The sequence below is a fragment of the Pipistrellus hanaki genome (genome assembly GCF_964339955.1).
Source record: "Pipistrellus hanaki genome assembly, chromosome: 1".
In the NCBI taxonomy this organism is placed as follows: Eukaryota; Metazoa; Chordata; class Mammalia; order Chiroptera; family Vespertilionidae; genus Pipistrellus; species Pipistrellus hanaki.
This window is the reverse complement of record NC_140503.1, coordinates 22085038-22107682: the sequence shown is the minus strand read 5'-3', so window position 1 is coordinate 22107682 and position 22645 is coordinate 22085038. Positions and strand designations below refer to the sequence as shown.

The following is a 22645-nucleotide window of genomic DNA, read 5'->3' as shown; positions in this document are numbered from 1 at the left end:
TTTCTTTGATGATAATGCTACTGTGGTTTTACGGGGGAATGTCCTTGTTTTTAGATAGTATTTGGGTCCGATGTCATGATGTCTGTAACTTACTTTTAATTATTAATTAAAACAGAGAGAGGGAACAGGTGCTTGTTTAAGTGTATATATAGACAGAAAGCAAGCAAGTGTGGCAAATGTTAACAACAGGCATATCTAAGGAAGGGGTATGTAGGTGTTCATTATACTATCCTTTCAATTTTCCTCTAGGTCTGAACTTTTCCAAAATAAAAAGTTAAAGGGGAAAAAATCTGCCCCTGGCACGTGTGGCTCAGTTTGTCGGAGTGTCATTTCATACATCAAAAGGTGGCGGGTTCCACTCCCAGTCAGGGCACATACCCAGGTTGCAGGTCCAATTCCTAGCTGGGTCGTGTGCAGGAGATACCTGATCAATATATCTCTCTACATCGATATGTCTCTCTCTCTAGCCCCACCCTCACCCCTCCTTCCTCTTAAGATTTTTTAAAAATATATTTTTATTGATTTTTTACAGAAAGGAAGAGAGAGGGATAGAGAGTTAAAAACATCGATGAGAGAATCATTGATCAGCCGCCTCTTGCACACCCTCTACTGGGATGTGCCCGAAACCAAGGTACATGCCCTTGACCGGAATCGAACCTGGGACCTTTCAGTCCACAGGCCAACGCTCTATCCATTGAGCCAAACCAGATTCGGCAGATTTTTTTAATTTATTTATTAAATATTCATTAAAGAAAAAAGTCTGGGCACCCTTCCTATTCAAAGCCAGGATAGACCTTGCAACATAAACTCTCTTCATCCGTGTGGACAAACGATTCCATCCCTCTCCAGGGAGCAGCGACCGGTAAGTAGGACGAGGAATGTCAAATTACCACGGGAGGCTAATGAGCCGGGAAACCTGGAAAGGAAGCAGGATTCCCAAATCTTGTTCCTAATTCTGCCACTGAATAGCTGGTGGCCTTAGACAAGTCTCTTCATGTGTGAATAGTGAATGGGGTGAGACCAGGCGATCTCCAAGGGCCTCCCACGCCCTGAAGTCCTAGCCCTCCCGTTTCACAAACCCATTTGGCCACTGCCTTTAGTTACTTTCCCACACACACACACACACAAAACACAAGGCTGTCTTCCCTGCTCAGCCAACTTCTGGGTGGCACGGAGGCCCTAGGCCCGGAGCCCGAGGAGTCAGAGAGGAGAAACAGACACGCTCCAGCTCACAGGAAGGGCCAAATCCCAGCTTCATTAATGAGATCCCGTTTGCACGTTTACCGCCAGTTCTGTCTGATCATCCTGTTTGACTACTGGCCTGTGCTTTTCATTAAGGCATTAGGGGCTCCTGGAAGTATTGCCCAATCAGGAAGCTGGCGGAGGTCCGTCCTCACAACAGGGCCCTTGTAGGAGAATGCAGCAGCACTTGGTCCAGGTCCCAGAGCCACCCTTGGCCCCATCGACCCCTCCCCGCCCCCCTAGAGGAAAGCATGTCCTTGAAGCCCTTTCCCCTCAGCGGGGCACACAACGCGCTCCCCCACAGCCCAGACTTCGCCGGACGGGGCTGGAGGGAAGATGCAAGGCTGCAAATCAGCAAAGCACTTTAGTTCCCCAGAACACAGGGGGAGGACAAGATAAACCTAGGACAAGGAGGCTCCGGCCTCCTCTAGCCGGCCATCTGAGTTACTGGAAAGACGCCCTGGGTCTGACAAGATGCGGGCGGAGGCCCCCACCCAGTTCAGTTACAGTCACTGGCTGCTCTCAGTTCCTCTTATCGTAGGGTGGCCTCTCCTCCCACACACTAACTGTGGCCTCGGAGTGCTCCCGCCCTGGGGAACGGCCCCCCTCGGCTGCAGCCCCTCCTCTTCTGGCTCTCCCCTGGGTGACTACTACGTTAAGTCGTTGTGGGCTTTTGTTTTGTTTGTTTTTGTTAATCCTCACCTGAGGATATTTTTCCATTGATTTTTAAAAATATATATATATATATTATTGGTTTTTTTACAGAGAGGACAGGAGAGGGATAGAGAGCTAGAAACATTGATGAGAGAGAAACACCAACCAACTGCTTCCTGCACACCTCCTACAGGGGATGTGCCCGCAACCAAGGTACATGCCCTTGACCGGAATTGAACCTGGGACCCTTGAGTCCAAAGGCCGATGCTATATCCACTGAACCAAACCGGTTTCAGCTTTTCCATTGATTTTTAGAGAGAGTGGAAGGGAGAGGGAGAGACAGAGAGAAACACTGATGTAAGAGAGAAACATTGATTGGTTGTCTCCTGCACACACCCCAACCAGAGCCAGGGAACCGGAAACCAAGAAACAAACCCAGGACCCTTCAGTCCACAGGCTGATGCTCTAGCCACTGAGCCAAACCGCCTAGGTTTTGTTTTGTTTTTACAATATGTTTTTATTGATTTCAGAGAGGAAGGGTGAGAGAGGTTAGGAACATCAATGATGAGATAAAATCACTGATTGGCCACCTCCTCCAACTCCCCACCCCCGACTGGGGATCCAGTCTACAACCCGGACATGTGCCCTGACTGGGAATTGAACCAAGACCTCCTGGTTCATAGGTCGACACTCAACTACTGAGCCACGCCAGCCAGGCACCACTATTTCAAGTTTGATGCCATTGAGTCCGATACCCACTCAGGCCTCTCTCTGGATTAAGAACCAGGGTGTGGCCACACTATCCAAGGGGCGGGGCTTAGAATGAAGGGGCGGGGCCTGCTTGTTTTGTTTACAACATTCTCTGAGGCTACTTAGTGCACTGAGTTAAGTGCTTCTGGAGGGGGCTTGGTAAACGACTGCAGGCCCCCACTGTAGAGGGACCCCAAATCCTACAGGCAGCTCCTGCCCTCACTTTCCCCTGAAACAGAGCTCCAGCTCACCAGCTTCTGCACCAGGAAGAAATCCTTCTTGTAGATGGCAATGCCCTTGTTGAACAGCTTCCTCTCCGACATCTTCCACTGGTCTGAGCCTGCGGGGCAGACAGGGAGCCGGGGTGGTGAGGTGGGTGGGGCTGTGAGCATCACGGGAAGAGGGGGGTCGATTCTGACCAGCAGCAGACAAGAGTGCGACCCATCCGGTCAGAGCTGGCTCCGCACACTGCTTCTGCCACGTACTAGCCCTGTCTCTCGACCCTGAGCCTCACTCTCCTCACTTGTGAAGTGGGGACTAACAATAGAAGCCACCTCCCCCGCTGTGCAGACTACATGCGATGATGCGTGTGAAACCCTGGTGCCCAGCCTGGCACAGACTACATGGACCCCTGCACAGGGGCCGGTGACAGCAGCTGCTATGACGATGCCCAGCGGTCAACGTCCCTCTTACAGCACAGGGTCCAGGACGGGACATGGCACTCCAGGGGCTGTCTAAGGTCCAGGTACCCGAGGCCAGTGTGGATGGCGCTCCCTGGACCCCTGTCCCTTGTCCTCAGTCCTAGGCTTCCTTGCCTGGACGGCTCCCACCTGCCCACGCCCTCCCGTCTTCCTCTCCGGGGCACGGTAAGCTGCTTGAGAGCCACCCCAGCTTTGGTGGCAGTGCTTTGGCTCTTTGCTTACCCACCCCTCTATCTCCCCACCCAGGGCTGCGGCGACTCAGCACTAACCAGGCCCCCCTGACGGGAGACCTTCCCGGCTCTGGACCACCCCCGCCAGGCCCACCTGTGTAGTGATACGTTGCCAGTGGGTGGTTGTGGGGCCTCAGGGGCTTCTTCAGTAGCAGCTTATTCAGCGTTTCCTTAAAGGGGAGTGAAGAGAAGTCAGGGCCCGGGCAGGGTTTCGGTGGGAAAATCTCAGAGGGTCTCCTCAGGCCATCACGGGTGCAGAGGGCCCTTAGTGCAGCCCCGAGCCGGGACCCAGTGGCCCAGAATCGGGGCCTGGGGGGGATGGCACCACCCTGAGCTGCAAAGTCTAGAACTAGGGTTTCCTTGGGCTGAGCCCCTTATACCCCCATCTTGGCTGGACCCTCCAGCCTGTTTCAGATCAGCCCGTGAGCAGGCCTGGCTCCTGGGCAGCAGAGATGGATCCAGGCCGGCCTCCCCGAGGGCCCTTCCCTCCGCTGGGGGCGGTGCCTCACCAGGATGTCTCCCCTGGACTCGTGCAGGCAGTGCAGGGCCAGCTCCTGGTTGGTGCCAGCTCCAGGGAAAATGCTGGAGCAGGCGGCTGTCAGCAGGTCTTCCACTGCATTGTGGGAGGGAGGGGGGAGGGAGGAGGGAGGGAGGAGAGGCAATCACTCTCGGGGCGGGGCGGGGCGGGGCGGGGCGGGGCTAGGACGAGCCAGCCCACCCACCTCCCCAGGACGCCTTTGCTGGGCCGGCTCCAGTCCCCGCTCACCTTGCCTCTGCTTCTCCCGGCTGCTCTCCAGCTCCTCCCACGGCTGCCACACCAGGTCGGCCTTGTGGGGGTCTGCGGCGGCCAGGGCACGGTCCCTCATGGAGGGGATTTCCGCTTGGAACCGGGAGCCTACGTTGATCCGTCTGCAGGGGCGGAGAGGGCAGAGAGTGAGGCCTCCCTTTGCTGGGGTGGGTGGGGTGAGGTGCGGGTGGGGGCGGGCAGGCGGCAGAATCTGGCTTTCTCCCTGGGGGATGGGAGAAGACTGCAGAGGGCAGCTGACAGGGGCTGAGCATGGCAAGGCCTCAGCTGGGCACAAGGGAATCTGGCTTCTGTGAGGACACCTGGCCATCGGCACCCAGTGCTGCCAGAAAGGCCGGGCCCAGGTGTGGGGCAGGGAAGGAGGAGCTCCAGGCTCACAGGCGGGGAAGGAGCCTCTCATCCGCAGAGGCAAATGCAAACCGAACCCGTCCCTTCCTTTCCGTGACTTCCGCACGGACGCGGGTGCCAGGGAGGCCGCCCAGAGGCTGCTCAGCCCTCTGCAGAGCCCCCTGCGGCTCCGCGGGCCTGCCCCAACGCCTGGACCCCACTCAGCCACCCTCACACCGCGGGCCGGGGGCAGGGCTGCACTTACGGCTCGATGCTCACGGGGGTGGCTTCCCCCATCACCGAGAGGACAGGTGGGGTGACTTCAGCACTATCTACGGGACAAAAGGCAGGTTGGCGGGCCGTACCCTCCTCCCTCCGGAAAGCCCTCCGCCCCGGCCCTCGGCGGCTGCTCTCCAGCACCAGATCCACGGCGGTGACTCACGGGGTTCACACGTGGAAACCCGGCACCCTGAGCCTGCAGCCGTGACAACTCACCGTAACTTTACTAAATGTGTGGGTGCCCCCGCTTTTCGCTCCTACTGAGAGGGACTCCGAGGGCTAACCATGTGAGGAGTGAATGAAATCACGCGCAAAACCCAGCCCCGGGAGCTCCCACACGCCAGGTCAACTCCAACATGAAGCTGTGGTTGTGCTAGCAAAGAGGCCGAAACTCCTCTTTGCTCCCCGGTGAGGTGGCGAAGGAGATCGCTGCTGCATAATTATGTTCTCCCTTCCCCGCCGGGCTCCCTGCCTCAGTTTCTCCTGAGCTAATCTCTTCATGCCTCACAGGACCGAGAGACACTCCCTCGCTGCAACAACAAACGCTCTGCTGACTCCTCTCTGCAGCCTCTCCTGCAGCTCCTCACCGTCCCCCTCCATCCCGGCCGCCCACCGGCCTCTCGCCTGGGCCCTGGCTCCCAGCAGGCCGGGCACACGTGGCCCGGCACGTTCCCTGCACAGTCTTACCTCCATGTCTTTGTCACACTCATTTCCTCCCCGCCCCTTCGTAGCTCAGGCTCAGTCCTAGCCCCACCCTCTCTGGAAGGCTTTCCTCCCTACCCCAGGCTAGCAGCCTCTGTAGGCTTCGGAGCTCAGGGTCTGCTTCTCCCGCTGCCTGCTGACGCCACACCGCAAGGAACCTCAGCTTTCCTGTCTCCCAGGCCCCCGCGTCAACTCTCCAATGACCCCGTGCTTTCCTTAAAACAGGCCGCGGTGTCCCCATCCATCGCTGAAGCCCTCACAGGATCCGATGCGAGGCTTTCCACCCAAGTTCTTGATAAATACCCATGCATGGACAGACCTTTTCTTTGCGACTAATCTCAAAGTGACTTCTACAGTGACTTCTTCCTGCACAACCCAGGCAGGGAGAGAAGCTTTGAATCTTGGCCTGGCAGTGTGAGGGCAGAAGGCCAGTCAGCCAGCCAGCCCAGGTGAGCCGTTTCTCACTCGCGGACACGAGGGGGCGCCAGAGAGCTGAGCCGCGGGTGAGGTCAGGCTTCGGAGGTTAATCTGGTGATGGCACCGCCTCACCCCTGTGCAGGTCTGGTAGCGCTTACTCCCGAGGAATCCTCTCCCCACCCCAAGCGATAGCATTATCACATTCTTCTGGGGAACGGATCTTTTCTTGTGGAGCGGGCAACTTTTTTCAACATTTCAAACCCGCGCGAGCCAAAACGTCCGCTCTTTCTTGGCCAAAGTGACTGAGGAGGAAGGATCTGCCACGCGACATTGAGAACAAACACGACGCAGTCAGGCATGAAGTCGCGTGCTGTACCTCTGTGAACGCACCTGAGCCGCACCACAACCCTGGGAGGTAGCTATTAGGTTGACGCACAGAAAACTACCCTACGTGGATCTGAAAACAGCTGAATATTGGCAATCTCATCCTCAACCAAACACGACTAATATTCTCACCTAAGCACTGACGCAGCTGATGCCCGGGGCGTTTAAATGACGCGCACAGGGGACGTAACAGCAAATGGCGCCACTGGGATTTGAACCCAGGCAGCTGGGCTGACACCCCTCCTCCGCCCACACGTATTCTTGAACCGGGACGACTTCCTTCTCTTTCTCAGAGATGAGAGAAGAGTGGAGCCCCTTCTCTTGCAGCATGCCAACCCAACAACCCCTCGCAGCCCCACAAGACGAGTCTCATCCCCGCCCCCGAGGCCAGGGCTACTCACTGGACCGGAGCAGCGTGCGGTGGGCACTCTTGGGCGTGATGGGAGGCGGGGCCGGGACGCTGCTCGTGGACAGGATGGCGTTGAAGTAGAGCCCGGAGCCCTCCCGCACGGGGCTGAGGATGGGGGGCGGCGTGTAGGGCGGCAGCTCGAAGCTGCGCTCGGCGGGGTGGTCGGCCAGGCGGACGGGAGAGCGCAGGTGGCTCTGGTACGGGGTGATGCTGGAGTAGACGGGAGGGGCGATGAACGTGCCCGCCTTGGTGGGGATGATCAGGGGCTCGGGCCTCGGCCGCTGCTTGGGTTTCCGCACCGAAGGCTCCCCCTCCAACTTGACATCCATGTCTTCGGCCTGGAGACGGAAAGAGACCAAGACGGCTCAGCCTCCCACGTCCTGGGGGTCCCGGCGTCTGGACCCCGGCGAGCTGGGCTCCCCTCTGAAACTCAGTCTGCCCACCGCACCCATCCGGGCAAGCCTGAGGCGGGTGACAGGTCCCAGCTAACTGTTTTTGTCGAGGGCCAAACCGTCGCTTTAGGCTCTGTGGACCACAGGTCGTCTCTGTTACAGATGCTGCTTCTCCCCCGTCCCCACACCCCCATTTTCTTTCTTTAAAAAAAAAAAAAAAAAAAAAAAAAAAATATATATATATATATATATATATATATGTGTGTGTGTGTGTGTGTGTGGGTGTGTGTGTGTGTGTATATATATATATACATACACACACATACACACATATATATATTTTATTGATTTTCAAAAAGGATCCCCTAAAGATATTAAAGCAATCCTCACGTCTGAATGTGGGCCACAGCCCGCAGTTCCCGCTGTGAAGGATGCCACGGGGCAGAGGACGATAGTGAAGGGCCCAGGCCCTGGAGCTGGATCGCTTGGCTTGAGATCCACCTCCCTTACCTGCCACTTAAAGGACTTAACTCTCTGTGTATCATCATTTTTAACATGGTACATTCAGTGTAAGGTGACCAGACGTCCCGATTTTCAACAATGTGTCCCTCGTCCCGCGGCATTTTAAAAAAGTCCCGATTTTTTGAAAGAAAAATCGGGACTGTCCCACCAGAAGCGGGACATCTGGTCACCTGAATTAAGTACCTACTTAATGGGGTAGCTATGAGGACTAAATGAATGAATACTGAAAATCACTGAGAACAGTACCTGGTAATAGTGATTACTCAGTAAACACTGGCTGCTATCGCTACGCAAACGCTAGGCATCAACGGAAGTCCCCCTCCCCCATGCGACAAGACCGGAACTGGGCATGGGACCCATGTCTGACAAAATTAATAGGAGAATCCTGTCCTTGAATAATTTTTCCCCCTATTTTTTTTTTTTTTTTTTTTTGAGACAGAGTGGAAGGGAGGGAGGGACGAGGAAGGAGAGAAACATCGATGTGAGAGAGATACATTGACTGGCTGCTTCCCACACACACACCCTGACCAGGGCCAGGGATCGAACTTGCAACCCAGGTACATGCCCTTGACCGGCAATCGAATGCGTGATGTACTTCAGATACAAACCGAAGTATTTATAGCTGCAACAATATGATGTTGGGGATTTGCTTCTAAATATCCAGCGGCAGGGAGACGAGGAGGTGCAAATGAAAAAAGATCGACTAGATTCTGATGGCTACGTACTGGGGTTGATTATAATAGCATTCTCCGTATTTCTGTGCAAGACTGAAAAAGTCTGTGCTACCAAGAAAAAAATAACTCAATAACCACATTTAAACCTCCCCCAAGACCTTGGAAATACTCATGGACAGGGTCTCAGGAGATTCCCATTCCAGGGCCAGTTCTTTACTGAATGGCCTGAGGTACGCCTCCTGCCTTTCCTGGATCTGTTTCCCCATCGTTAGAATGAGTGTGCTGAGCTGTGCAGTTGCTCAGGCTCCTTTCTGCCCTTCCTCAGGACAAGCTTCCCTGGCCTCGGGGCTCCACCACAAATTTTCCACCAACCAGAGGCTGAGACTCCAGAGAGCAGAGGCTGTGCCGCGCATGTTAACCTCGGAGCTCCCCTCTCTGCTCTGGAGGACAGGCATTGAGGCTGGTTGTCCAGCTGAGAATAACGGGAAAAAAATCTGGACTCACTACAGAAACCGCATTTCTGAAGGTTATCAGAGAGCAAATGAGTTGGCAAAGAATTAAAAAGCCAAGATCCAGGAACAGAAGGAAAGCCAAAGAGGTGAACCAGCCTTTGGAGGTGTGCTTCCCTCGAGTGGATGCTGTGACTGGAAGAGGCGACCAAGAGGCCAGGAACCCGAGTGGACAGACCTTTGAGTAAACTTGACGTTTGGGGCTTGTCCAGGAAGCAGGGCCTGGCAGACTCCCTGGCTGTGGCCTGGAGTGCCAACAGGCTATCTCCTTAGAATAAAGGTGAATAAATACTTCTGAGTAGACTAGTCCTCACATGGAATAAGGCCCAGCTTCAACTCCTCTCATCTCTGTCACCATTTAATCTCTGGTTAAGTTAAAGGAATGGGGGTAGCTGTTGCTTTTTGCTACCTGTCAGAGGCAGCGACAAATTCTCTCTGGAAGGGAACTTCATCCAGAGCCTTCAATGACCTCCATGTGTCTCTGTATATAATATCTGACTTTCAACAAAAACAACCGAACATACAAGAAAGCAAGATGTGATTTAAATGCAAGAAGTAACATGATAGAAACAGACCTACAGGGCTGCCATTAATGGAGTTGTCAGAAATAAACTAAACTATGCAATAAGATAGAAGGCAAAGTTGAGAATTCCAACAAAGAACCAGACACTCTAAAAATTAACCAAATGGAAATTTGGTAATGGAAATACTAATAAAAAATAACTCAATGAATGGGCTTAACAACACATTAAATCCAGCTAAATTTAAGTGGTAAATTGAAAGATAGGTCAGACTAAAAAAAAGAAAAATATAGAAAAGTACATGACAGCCCTGACTTTTTTGGCTCAGTGGACAGAGTGTCAGCCTGCGGACTGAAGGGTCCCCGGTTCGATTCCGGTCAAGGGCATGTACCTTGGTTGTGGGCACGTCCCCAATAGGAGGTGTGCAGGAGGCAGCTAATCAATGCTTCTCTCTCATCGATATATATATATATATATATATATATATATATATATATATATATATATATAACATATAGCATCAGAACTAAAAGAAGATATGGACAAAACCTCATCTTTTAAGATATTTCAACATGCATATCTGCACTGACAGAACAAGCAAACATTTCCATCCCAGTGCCTAGCACAGGCCTGACCCATCTGATAGGCCCTGTCAAAATCTGGTGGCCTGAAATGATTCACGCATACTGTATTTCAAATATAAAACTGCCTCACTGTCCCCCATAGCACGTCTGTCCAGTTTGCTTTGGAAAACAGAGAGAGTATCCCCACCGGCTGCTGGAATGGCTCCTTCAGTCACACCGTCCTTTCCCCAGAGGGCGCCGGGTCCCAGGAGCGCCGGGTCCCAGGAGCGCCGGGTCCCAGGAGCGCCGGGTCCCAGGAGCGCCGGGTCCCAGGAGCCCCGGGTCCCAGGAGCGCCGGGTCCCAGGAGCCCCGGGTCCCAGGAGCCCCGGGTCCCAGGAGCGCCGGGTCCCAGGAGCCCCGGGTCCCAGGAGCGCCGGGTCCGGAGGTTCCTGCAGGGAGTCTCCTACCTGAGCCGGCGCGTCGGTGCCGGGCACCCGGGCGGACCGCCGGCGGGTGACGATGACGGACGCCTTGTGCTCCGCGGGGCTGTGCTCGGGCCCCCTCCCGTCCTCGTCCACGCCCCCGGCGTGGGCCGCCTCGGCGGGGTCCACGGTCCGCACCGGCACGGACACGGGGATGATGAGGGGCACCATCCCGCTGTCCTCTCGGGCTCGCTTGGCAGCGAGGGACGGCTCCGAAAACTCCACCCCGCACTTGGTGGTGGAAGCCAGCACGCTCTTCCGCTTCTCCTCCGAGCCGTTGGCATCCTGGGAAGGGAAGGGAGGGAGGGGAATGGAGGGGAGGTTCAGAGGTAAGTCCCGGTTTGCTGGTCTAGGATTCCCAGCCCCATTGGACCCGGGGATTCACACTCCTAGGACGGTTCCCAATGGCCTTTCCCTGATCACCTTTTCTCCCGCCACATTCCCAAATATCCTCTACCACCTCCTCTCTGCCAGGTTCCCCATCCCAGCCTGGAGGAGGTCCCCAGATGGCCAGCTCAGGCCACAGGTGCCTGGCAGATGTACTTTGCCTGGCCTGCACAGTGAGTGAGTGGCCTGTGAAAATTTATCTAGATATGTAAACGCAGCTCTGTGAAAGCAAGCAAGCAAGGAACTGGTGGCAGCTGAGGGTGGTCTTTGTATAGCTATTCCCCAGTGGCAGCTGGCTGGAGAGAAGTCAAATCCTACAGTCTTGCCCTAACCGGTTTGGCTCAATGGATAGAGCATCGCCCTGTGGACTCAAGGGTCCCAGGTTCGATTCTGGTCCGGTCAAGGGCATGTATCTTGGTTGCGGGCACATCCCCAATAGGGAGTGTGCAGGAGGCAGCTGATCGATGATTCTCTCTCATCGATGTTTCTACCTCCCTATCCCTCTCCCTTCCTCTCTGTAAAAAAATCAATAAAATATATATTTTTTAAAAATCCTACAGTCTTCTACCGATCAGCCTGGCCCTGCAGGCCTCGGGGGCTGAGTCCTCAGGTAAAGGAAGGCACAAACACTGGCTTTGCCGTCAGATGTTAGGCTTCCGTGCCGGCTTCATGACCCTGGGAAATCCCACGTGGGGTTTCTTTAGCAAAAAGGCAGGATACATCCCTAACACATGATCTGTGACCAAGCGTAAGAAACGCCAAGTTCAAGGTGGGTGCTTGCACTCCGTTCATGCTTCTCCCCTACTGTTCCTGTCTTTTCTTTTACATCAGCTTTACGGCAGTGTCCCAGACACAACGAAATGCAGCTATTTTTAATTACAGTGCGATGCATTTTGACAAGTAAGATCACCTGTATAATGACTACTGCGTTCTTGTCTCTTAGCTGCTAAAAGTCAGCACGCTGGGTCTGGAAACGAAGGTGCGGGGCACTGACCGCCTGCAGCCCTGCCCCTGGGTAACCCTCCCCTCCCTCCAGGTTCCGGGTGCCCCTGGGGAGCGGCTCTTTGCATGCAGGGCGTTCAGAATTCCCTGACACGTAGAGGTCCTTCCATTTCCTTTCGTGAAGTGAGACGAGGGCCCTGGCGGGCCTGGCGTCCTCACTCCCCCCACACACAGCTCCCACCCCACACCCTCTACTGGCCCGGCCCCCACCCCACGCCGCTCTCACCTTTGCGTTCTGCAGCGAGGCCAGCTCCACTGCCTTCTGGGCCAGGGTCAGCAGGTTGGCCTCCTGGGACGCCCGGCGCCGCCTCCGCGTGCTCTGGATCACCCCGCCCCGGAGCGCCTGCCCGCAGTCCCCCGCGCCCGCGGCCCGCATGCCCTCCTCGCCGCCCATGGCCGGGGCCTCCCGCTCCCGCCCGTTGGGAGCCAGTCTCTCCCCGTCGGACAGCAGCTGCGCCTCCCTCAGCTCCAGCGGGAAGCCCAGCGCCTCCGGATGGGGCTGCCCCAGGGGGCCGTGCGGCGGCGGCTGGTGCGGGGGCCAGTGATGATGCAGGAACAGGTTGGCGGCGGCGGCGGCGGCGGCGGCGGGCTCCGGCCCCGGCTGGGCCCCAGCCCCGTCCAGGGCGGCGGGCGGCGGCAGGACGCCCTCCTTGGAGAGGCGGCGGGAGCGGCGGGGGAAGGCGATCTGGGCCTGAGGTAGCACGGCCTGCGGGGCGGACTCCTGCAGGAGGGCCTTGCGCAGTTCTGGGTTCAGGTCGGGGTTGGGGGGGAAGGCGTAGGGCACCATGCCGTGGTGGTGCGCCAGGTGGGGCTGCCCCAGCGGCCCCGCCGGCTGCAGCCCGAAGTCCTGGTGCTGCTGGGAGGGCGGCTGCTGCATGGGGTAAAAGTTCTCGAAGAGCGGCATCTGCGGCAGGCCTGCCTGTGGCTGCTGCTGCTGCGGCTGCTGCTGCTTCTGCAGCGGGTAGGCGGCCACGGGGTTGGGGGGCGGCGGGCCCTGCCGGAAGACCTGCCGGTTCACCTGGTGGCCGAACGCCAGCTGGAAAGGCTGCAGGGGCAGCGCCTGGTTCGGGGGCTTCTTGGCCACGTGGAACGAGTTCAAGGGCGCCTGGGGCCGCCCCGCCTCCTGCGGCGCCTTCTGCGGCGGCATCGCGGGCCGCACGCCGTTCCCGTAGCGGTCCAGCTGGGCGCCCCCCCCTTTCTCCCGCTTCAGCGCCTCGGGGTGGCTGTAGTAGGCGGAGACCATGCCCGGGTGGGGGCTCCCCTTGTGCCCGCCGTAGACGGGCAGGCTGTGGCAGTTCCACGTCGCGTGGGGCGGGGGCTGGCCGGGCTGCTGCTGCCAGCCGCTGTCGCTGCCGCCCGCGCCCCCGCCGCCGCGCTCCGGGCCCCTCCCCGGCGCCATCACCGCGTTGGGCCACTTGACGGGGCCCGAGCCCATCTGCTGGGTCAGCATGGCCGCCGAGGTCCGCTCGGGCCCGTACACCACCGAGTTCAGCAGGGCCAGGCTGTTGGAGAGCTCCACGGGCTGGGAGGCCGGGGCGGCCCCCGTGGGGCCCTCGTGGCCGAAGTAAGGCTCCTCCTTCCCGCGGGCGGGCGGCGGGGGCGGGGCCGGGGGCTGCGCCGGGGCCTGCAGGGCCGGGGGCGGCTGCTCCTTGGCGGCGGCGGCTTCCTGGTCCCCGAAGAGGCAGCGCTTCCGCTTGTTCTGACCCCGGGGCTGGGCCTGGAGGTTCATGGTGTGGCCGACGGGGCCGGCCCGGGAAGGGAGCGAGGCCTCCTTCACCAGTTGCCCATCCCCTAGGGGGAGGTCCTGCTGGGAGCCCCCTCGTCCAGGAGCCAGAGGGGGCGGGGCAGGGGCAGGGGCAGGGGCGGGAACGTGGGCCGGGCGATGTGGTCAGGCACAGGCAGAGAGAACGGTTGGCGGCTCCTCTCTCTGCACAGAGACACTCCTGGGCTTGCCTACGCTTCCCGGTTCATGATGCTGCGCGGGTCCTGGAGCCTGCAGACAGAAGAAGCAGAGCAACAGCGTCAGCCACGGCCTCCCACGATGCCCCGGGCGTCAGCCAGGTCCCCTCGGCCCCTGGCTGCATGTGGTGTGGCTTGTGAATTGCACAAAGCTGTCTGCCCAGGGGGGCGGGGGCTGCGGTCCAGCCTGAGCTCCTTCCTGCGGTCACGCTGGGAGGGGGGGGGGGGGCGGCAGAGGCCATGTCCGGTTCCTTCCCCCTCCTAAGCCAGGCCTCCGTCCCCTGGGCGGCCAGGCCTGGTCCTCTCCCATCTGCCCAGGCAGGCACCTCCCCAGCAGACCCAGAAGGAGCATCCGTCCAGCCCACGCCTCGTCGGACGCCCCACGCACATCTCAGACACAGAAAGCGGAGGGAACGGGCGCCATTCCCAGCGGTGCCGTCCCGGGCTCAGGAGCCCACCGGGTCCTGGCAGCGTCCAGGCCTCGAGGCGCCGCCCGCTCGGGTCCTTGGCACCGAGGCTGGCAGGCGAGGCCCCACGGGAGTGTGTGCCGTCCTAGCCCCACCCCTGGGAGGAGCCGCTGAGTGGGATGGAGGCTGCCAGAGCCTTCCCCAAAGGAGCACAGGAACCTGTTTTGCCGCCCTGGCAGGCTGGATGCAGGATGCTGGTCAGCAGTGCTCACCCAGCCTCCTCCCCTGCCAAAGAGCTCCTGGCATCCCGAGCAAACGTGAGATGCTGAGGGAGAGGGCTGCTCGAACTCGAGTTCGGAGGGTTTCTCCAGGACAGACATGGTGCGACTGAAGTGCTTCTGTGTTTGTTTTCTAACTTGATTTGCAAAAAAAAAAAAGAGAGAAAAAAACAAAACGGGCCGCTCTACTGATCCTGCTACAGAACATGCAATCCAGACCAGCAGAGCTGACGTGTATTTTTTATTACGTACGTGTGAGTGGTAACGTGCATGCATAACTTGCACGTCTTTTCAAAGACTTGCTTCCGAAGCGGCTACATGTCCCTCCCTGAGCACTGGGTAAGGGTGGGAGCTGCGTGACTCACTTCTTCCCCCGGCTCAGTAACGTGCTGGTCCGGAGCCAGCTGGGCGGGGAGGCGAGCCGAGGGGGGCCAAGAAGGCCCTAGGAATGCATCTGCACGTCCAGGCTGACCTCAGCCCTCAGCCCTCAGCCCCTCGAGGCTGCAGGTCGCCGTTGGCAGCCAGGAGGCCGGCGGAGAGCAGAGGAGGGCTGGGGCGGGGCGGTGCCGGGCAGGCGGGGGTATGAAGGCCCGGCTACACCCCACGATGCCCCTGCCCAGGGAGGCCCCGCGCTATCGCTCCCGCGCAGGCTTCCGCAGCGCCGGCCCTGCCCTCCCGGAGCCGGTGACTCACGCCAGCCCCGGCCTGCCTTTCACTTTCACCGGCACCCAGAGGGGAGGAACTTCCTCCTCCATTTCCTTCCTCAGCTCCGGCCCCGAAGGGATGCGACTCTGCCCGCCTGCACCCCCTTTTCTCCACACGTGGAAACTGGAGGAGGGCGAGAGGCCAGGAGGGCACCCGGGCACCTGGGCCCGGCAGGAGGGGCAGGGTGTGGACAAGCAGAGTGCTGGGGGCCGCAGAATGCACCTGCAGAACAAGCCCCTTTCTCTTGCTTTAACTCCCACTCCCTGACCACCCGATTCGGAGCAGACGCCAGAGGCTAGCCCCAGACTGAAAACGACCCCGGGTGCCATTTCGAAGCTGCAGGATGGGACTGTCCTGGCTGCAGGAGCCGGGCTCTGCCTCCCCAACTGGCACAAATGGACTCAAGTACGTGTCTGCAGAAGCCAGACAGAGGCAGGAAAAACGTGCTCAAGCCAAGGGGAGGAGAGGGGAGGAGAGGGGAGGGGAGGGGAGGGGAGGGGAGGGGAGGGGAGGGGAGGCTGGAAGGTCCACGTGCCTCCCAGGGGTTGGGAGCCTCTCAGGCGCTTACACGCTTACCTGAACGGGGTCCTTAGACACCTCCCCCCCCCCCCCCGCTTACCCCCCATCACAGCCCTGCCACCCAGCGAGACAGCCACGGGCTTGGAGTTGGGGGTGAGGGAAAGCCCGCGTGGCAGACGGGACGTGGTGCACGTGTGCGTGTGCGCCTGCTGGAGCAGGCGCTGGAGGGCACCCAGACCCCCGGCGCAGGATGGCCGCTCGCCCCCTCGGAGAGGGCAGGCCCTGCACGCTGGGCTGGGCGGGGAGATGGGAGCGGAGCCTGTGGATGGGGCTCCGTGCAGAGCTGCTCCGGCCCCCACCGCCCCAGGCTGGACCACCTGCCGCTGTATGGTCAGGCCCCTCGGAGGGGTCAGGCTCAGCTGGTTTGCCTCCCTCCACCACCCTGCACCTCAGGGAGGGCCAGCAGCTCAGAAGAAATCGAGGGGGCCGGTTCTGGGGGGCTGAGCTCCCCCAGAAGCTTTGGAAGAGGCCTCCCTGTCACCCCCACGGGCTTGCTTGGCTCAGAGTGCTGATCACGGACACCCAGACCTAGGATCCCCTGAAAAGAAAGGCCATTATGTGGGGAATGGAGAGAAGTGTGGGAGATGCCTGGAAATCCTGCAGGAAGGAGGGGAGGAAGGCAGCAGGCCACTAAATAGTAGCAGTAGTAGTTGTTAACAATAATAATAACAATAATAACAACAACAACGTATTTGTACCAGGCAGGTCCTACGTGCTTTCTTTATATGTGTTTAATTCCCACACCAGCTTTATAAAGCAGCATGAAGCCAAAGCATTATCTTTTTAAAAATATATATATATTTTACTGAGTTTTTACAGAGAGGAAGAGAGAGGAATAGAAAGCTAGAAACATTGATGAGAGAGAATCATCGATCAGCTGCCTCTTGCACCCCCCGCCCCCCATGTGCCCACAACCAAGGTACATGCCCTTGACCGGAATCGAACCGGGGACCTTTCAGTCTGCAGGCTGACACTCTATCCACTGAGCCAAACCGGTCCGGCCAAAGCATTATCTTTAATACCCATTTCACAGATGAGCTAACGATGACGCATTAATGATGCTGCAGAGCCAGGCCTTGAACCCTGGTGTGTCTGAAGCTTCGACGACCAAGCTCTGGTTCCTCATTCCCAAGGCATGCCACCGAAGACACCTTCCTTCCACCGTTCCCTCCCCAGGTCTCAGAGCAAGGGTTTCTGGGCGCAGATATTCCTTCTCTCTTCCCTGAGAAGCCCTCCCCCTGCCTGAACCTCTGGCAGGTAAACCTCTTCTCTCCCCGCCCCAGGCCAGCGGAGACCCAAAGGTAAGGTGACCAGACATCCTGCTTTTTTTTTTTTTTAATATATTTTATTGATTTTTTTACAGAGAGGAAGGGAGAGAGAGAGAGAGCTAGCAACTTCGATGAGAGAGGAACATCGACCAGCTGCCTCCTGCACACCCCCCACTGGGGATGTGCCCGCAACCAAGGTTCATGCCCTTGACCGGAATCGAACCCGGGACCTCTCAGTCCGCAGGCTCTCAGTCCGCAGACCGACGCTCTGTCCACTGAGCCAAACCGGTTTCGACCAGACGTCCTACGGACACATACCGTTACCCATGTGCCCTTGGCAACCCTGCCACCTGCCCAGCACCCGCTGGGAGAGTCCAGTGCGCGAGCCCTCGCCACAGCGTGATGGGACCACGCCATGACCAGCCAGGGGACCAAGGACGCTGACCGACATGCTTGGGGCATTCCGTGTGGCCGTCGGAGAGAAAAGACGGCTGTGAGTCAAGGGCACACAGGCCAGGAAGGAGGTGCCCAGCTTGGTGCCAGCGGCCAGTGGCTCAGCTCCGAGGTGGGGGTGAGAGCTGACTGGAGGACCCCTCCGGACCTTTGGAGCTGATGTCTACGCTCCTGCTCTCACACCCGGGGCCACCCCTACCCCTCAACGCACACCGGGAAGAGGGCGCGTCAGAGCTCATGCAGCTCCAACCCAATTATGGCATCCAGCAAGGCCCCACGTCTCTAAGCCAGCCGTTCCCCGAGCACCAAAGAGGCTCTCATAGGACAAAGCCCCAAACCTCCTCTCCTGCCCAGAAGTCCCTGCAGACAGGCTCCTGCACCTCTCTCGCCCGCCACGTCTGTGCCTTCGTGCACTGCTCTCCCGTCTCCACACGCTGTTCCTGCTTCGTGCCCACGTCTCTGCCCGGGCAGTGCCTCTGCCCGGGACCCCTTCCTCCCTCTGTCCTCTGGCCACGTCCTCCTCCTCCTCCTCCAGGCCTTACACCGCTCCCCGTGGGAAACCCCCCCTCCCCCCAAGGGAGAGACGGGAGTTTCGAACGCCTCCCACACGCCCCCCGCAGCACCCAGCACAGTGCATTCCAGGGGCGACGCGTTTCTTTGTCCCCAGCACCTGGCCGGCGGCACAACGCCGCTCTGGGAGCCCGGCTGGCACCCGCCTCTCGCGATGCTCACTCCGGACCGCGCCCACGGTGAGTCAGAGCCGTGCCCGGGCAGAGGTGCTCCTCTCAGCCGGCGTGTCCACCCGGGCTCCCGCCCGGCCCTGATTTCCAGTCTCCCCGCCGGTCAGAGTTCCCGGGATGCTGACATAAAGTGGAAAGGCCGCACCTCCTAACCACCACCACCCCTTTTCCCACTGCACCCCCATTGGGGCCCCAGGCCCTCACCAACGAAGCTAAACACAGATCCTTCTCCGACTGCTGGCCCACAAGCTGCCAGCCTCTGGACGGTCCCTGCTGCCCCGCATCACATGCAGGCCAGCTAGAGGAGAGCCAGCCCTGTCACTGCCCCTGGCTTCCTGCTCCGTTTAGACCACAGCCCGGACACAAGCCTGTCTCTGTATGCATCCTGATAGGGCTGGGCGGGGGCCTCCAGACACCAAGGTGTCTGGCTAGGCAGCCCAGCACGGCCCAGCATGGCCCAGCAAGGCCCAGCACTGCCCAGCACTGCCCAGCATGGCCCAGCACTGCCCAGCATGGCCCAGCAAGGCCCAGCACTGCCCAGCACGGCCCAGCAGCCCAGGCTCACATCTTGAAAAGCTCTCTCAGATCCTCTGGGCCTTTGACTGCAGCCACACTGGGCGTGTGGCCTGGAACTGCCATCTCGGTTGCTGCCCAGGCCCTGGGTGAGGGGTGGAGGGACCATTTTTTCTGCCAAAGGCCTTTTGGGATATTTATAACATCATTCGAGGGCCCATACAGAATTATCAGCTTAAAAATTAGCCTGCTATATTTGGTCAAACATTTAATTAACTCACCCCGAATGCCTTGGCAGGGCCAAGCCAAACGATTTCGCAGCCGAACGCTCCCCACCCCTGTCCTAGATAGACCTTCCCTCTGGACACAGTGCCCTCATTTGCGGGGCGGTAGTCACCGGAGCTCACACCTGGGCTGAAGGGCCCCGTTTCTCCCAGCCACAGGACACATCCATCCTGTTCTCGCGGGGTTTGCAAACCAATGAGGAAGGAGACGCGGCTACAAAGAGGGGGACCTGCCTCCTAAGCAGTGTCGCTTCCCGGGGGCACGAAAGGGCAGGCCTGAAGATCTGCCCACTCCTGGTTTAGGGAGTCCCAGATGATCCTTCTCCAGACGGAACCTCAGCTCTGGAAGGCAGAGGCCAGGGAGATGGGCCAGGGAGCCATGAGCCCCAGGGGTCTCGGCCGTCAAGCTGATCAGGCTCGAACAGCTCAGCCAGGGTTCGAGCCGGCTGCTGTTGGAGCTTTGGTTATAAAAATGCTGGCACGAGCCTGGCCAGCGCGGCTCAGTGGTGGAGCGCTGACCTGTGAATCAGATCACAGTTCGATTCCGGTCAGGCCATCTTCCTGTGTTGCAGGCTTGACCCCCGGTGTGGGGCCTGCAGGAGGCAGCCAGTCAATGATTCTCTCTCGTTATTGACGCTTTTACCTCTCTCTCCCTCTCCCTTACCTCTCTGAAATCAATTTTAAAAAAATTTTTTTTTTTAATGCCAGCACTGAGGTGCTTTTAAAGGGATCCTGTGAGAGGGGAACCTTTGCCTGATGAGCATTCTCAGGGTTTCATTCAGGTGGCTACCTCTGTGACGCCCCTCCCCCAACGCCCCGCAAACACCCCCAGGATGTTCATGAAAAGCCAAGACAGCCAGGTCCGTTTTACCGAGGGGAAGCCGGGGCAGAGAAGACGCACAGTCCCGGGCAGAGCCAGGCAAGGGTGGAGCCTCCAGGTCACCTCCCGCCCGGGCAAAGGCCGCCGAGGCTCACAGGCAGCCCAGGAAAACCCCTCCCCACAGCACTCTGGAACCCCGGGGGCGGCGGGTGGAAGCTGTGGGTTCAGGCTCTCTCCAGAGGACATGCAGCACCTGTCCCTGCAGCCGGGTCCTCGGTGACCGAGCCTTTGCGGGGAGGGGAGGTCACGGGGACCGGTGGAGCCCTGGTCTCCTCTCCACCCTCTCTGTGCTCTGCAGGGCTCGCCCCACCAGGGGCTGCTCCAGTCCCCATAGCCTCCCATCCCCACCCCTTTTTTTGTGAAAGGCCTGCTCCCCCCCCCCCCCCCCCCCCCCCCCCCCGGCAGGCCTCTGCCCTGGGCCAAGATACAGAGGAGAGACCACCCTTAACACGACCTCGCCCTGCCTACGGTCCCCCACACCCAACACACAGACGGCCTCTGCAGCACCGGAGGTCGGCTCACGGCCCCTTCCTCCGCTCAACAGGCATTTATTGTGCACGAGGCTCCGGGGAGACGCGGGAGAGGAGGCACAGACCCTGCCTGCCCAGAGCTCTGTCGGGTGCAGGAGACACAGAGGCAGAGATTGCAATGCAAGGTGTCTGTGCAGGGGCCAGGGATAGACACAACAGACCACCCCAACTTAGAGTTGGGGCCTTTTCTGGAGCTGTTTTCAATGCCTGGAACCTCGACCTCCACTCGGACAACCTGACTGCCTTCAAAGTCTACCTCCTCCTCCAGGCAGCCCTCCAGCACATGCTTTCCTCAGTCTTTTTAAAAAAATATATTTTATTGATTTTTTTTACAGAGAGGGAGAGGGATAGAGAGTTAGAAACATCAATAAGAGAGAATCATTTATCAGCTGCCTCTTGCACACCCCCCACTGGGGATGTGCCCACAACCAAGGTACATGCCCTTAACCGGAATCGAACCTGGGACCCTTCAGTCCGCAGGTCGATGCTCTATCCACTGAGCCAAACCAGTCTCGACTTCCTTAGTCTTTTTGAATGGGCATGCCCTTGCTCAGTGTTAACCATTATGTCACAATGCTTCTTCAGTTCCCTTCTGTTTCTTCATTTTTATTTTTTAAATACATGTTTTAAAATTGATTTCAGAGAGAGGACGGGAGAGGGAGAGACAGAAATCTCCATGATGAGAGAGAATCATTGACTGGCTGCCTCGTGCACACCCACACTGAGGATGGGATCCGTAACCCCATCATGAGCACTGACTGGGAATCCAACGGTGACCTCCTGGTTCACAGGTTCACACTCAAACCACTGAGCCACATCAGCCAGGCAATTCCCTTCTGTTTCTGCACCAAGGCGGGGAGAAGCAGGGCCTGGAGGCAGTGTGGGCCGATGGGGAGGGCGGCGGGCTGTCTGTCAGGGAACCAGGTGTCTGGTCCAGGAGCCACTATTCACTGGTTCTTGTCTGTGAGGAACTTAGGAACCCAGGGCAGGGAGGTGGGGACCAGGCCTGTGTCCGGGAATCAAAGAAACACTGTTATGAGCCACTGCCCTATGAAACAGCCACCTGCACTGCCCACATGTCCAGTGTGTGCGAATACTGCTTCCTGGGTAACCACTGATTCCATCTGAGAAATGAGGAAAGGCTGGCTCTAAAAAGTAACATATTCCAGGTCACACTGAGACGCTAGGATTTGAATCCAAGCCTGCTGACTCCAAACCAGGTTTCTGTCACAGCCGCTGCCCGTCCGTGTGGAGCTGTGGTTCTCAAACCCACCCTGACGCCCTAACTGGTTTGGTTCATTGGATAGAGCGTCAGCCTGCGGATTGAAAGGTCCCAGGTTCGATTCCCAGTCAAGGGCATGTACCTTGGTTGCAGGCACATCCCCAGTAGGGGGTGTGCAGGAGGCAGCTGATCGATGATTCTCTTGCACCGATGTTTCTAACTCTCTATCCCTCTCTCTTCCTCTCCGTAAAAAATCAATAAAATATATTTAAAAAAAAACAAAAAACACCCTGAGAGAGGGGTTCGTGGGTCTGCTGGGGGGTGAGGGGGTGGTCCAAGGTGGGAAACCTGCGAAGCTTCAGCAGCAGCCCAGGTGGTGCCCACGTGTTGGAACAGGGGAAAGGCTAGGGTAGTGATCGGCAAACTCCTTAGTCAACAGAGCCAAATACCAACAGAACAGCGACTGCAATGTCTTTTGAGAGCCAAACTTTTTAAAACTGAAACTATATAGGTAGGTACATTGTTATTAACTTAATTAGGGTACTCGAAAGCCGGCCTTTGTTAAAAACGTCCTCCATCTGATTGAGACATGTGGCTCTCGAGCCGCGGTGTGCCGACCGCTGGGCTAGAGGACAGCAGCTGGCATCAAGCCGTTTCCGAGGACCCACAGCCCCTCACCCCCTAGAGGAGCCGCCTGCCGAGCGCTGTGCCCTGGCCGGGAAGCGTGACGGGTCCCACGGAGCCACGGGTGCTCTCTGCTCTCCGCTGGCCTGGGGCTGACCGTGGCTCGCTCAGTGCCCGAGGCACAGCCACGTGCCATGCCTGCTGAGCACTGACTCTGTGCCAGGCACTGTGCTAAGCGCATCTCACTTAA

At 58.3% G+C, this 22645-nt stretch overlaps 1 protein-coding gene across 4 annotated transcripts in view; it reads right to left on the bottom strand.

Moving 5' to 3' along the window:
• The window catches only part of MIDEAS (mitotic deacetylase associated SANT domain protein), a 64268-nt gene that overhangs the window by 5736 nt on the left and 35887 nt on the right, over positions 1 to 22645 (bottom strand). For 3 of the 4 annotated variants that reach the window (XM_084892597.1, XM_084892599.1, XM_084892596.1), the window contains exons 2-9: positions 12180 to 13946; positions 10550 to 10849; positions 6893 to 7238; positions 4975 to 5041; positions 4344 to 4486; positions 4087 to 4190; positions 3672 to 3747; positions 2898 to 2986 (exon numbers count right to left, since the gene is read on the bottom strand). In XM_084892597.1, coding sequence (XP_084748723.1) covers positions 2898 to 2986; positions 3672 to 3747; positions 4087 to 4190; positions 4344 to 4486; positions 4975 to 5041; positions 6893 to 7238; positions 10550 to 10849; positions 12180 to 13682 — 2628 coding nt within the window. In that variant the 5' untranslated portion in view covers positions 13683 to 13946. Of the gene's footprint in view, positions 1 to 2897; positions 2987 to 3671; positions 3748 to 4086; positions 4191 to 4343; positions 4487 to 4974; positions 5042 to 6892; positions 7239 to 10549; positions 10850 to 12179; positions 13947 to 14300; positions 14482 to 22645 lie in introns of those variants that run through there. The other variant, XM_084892598.1, reaches the window with a different exon arrangement.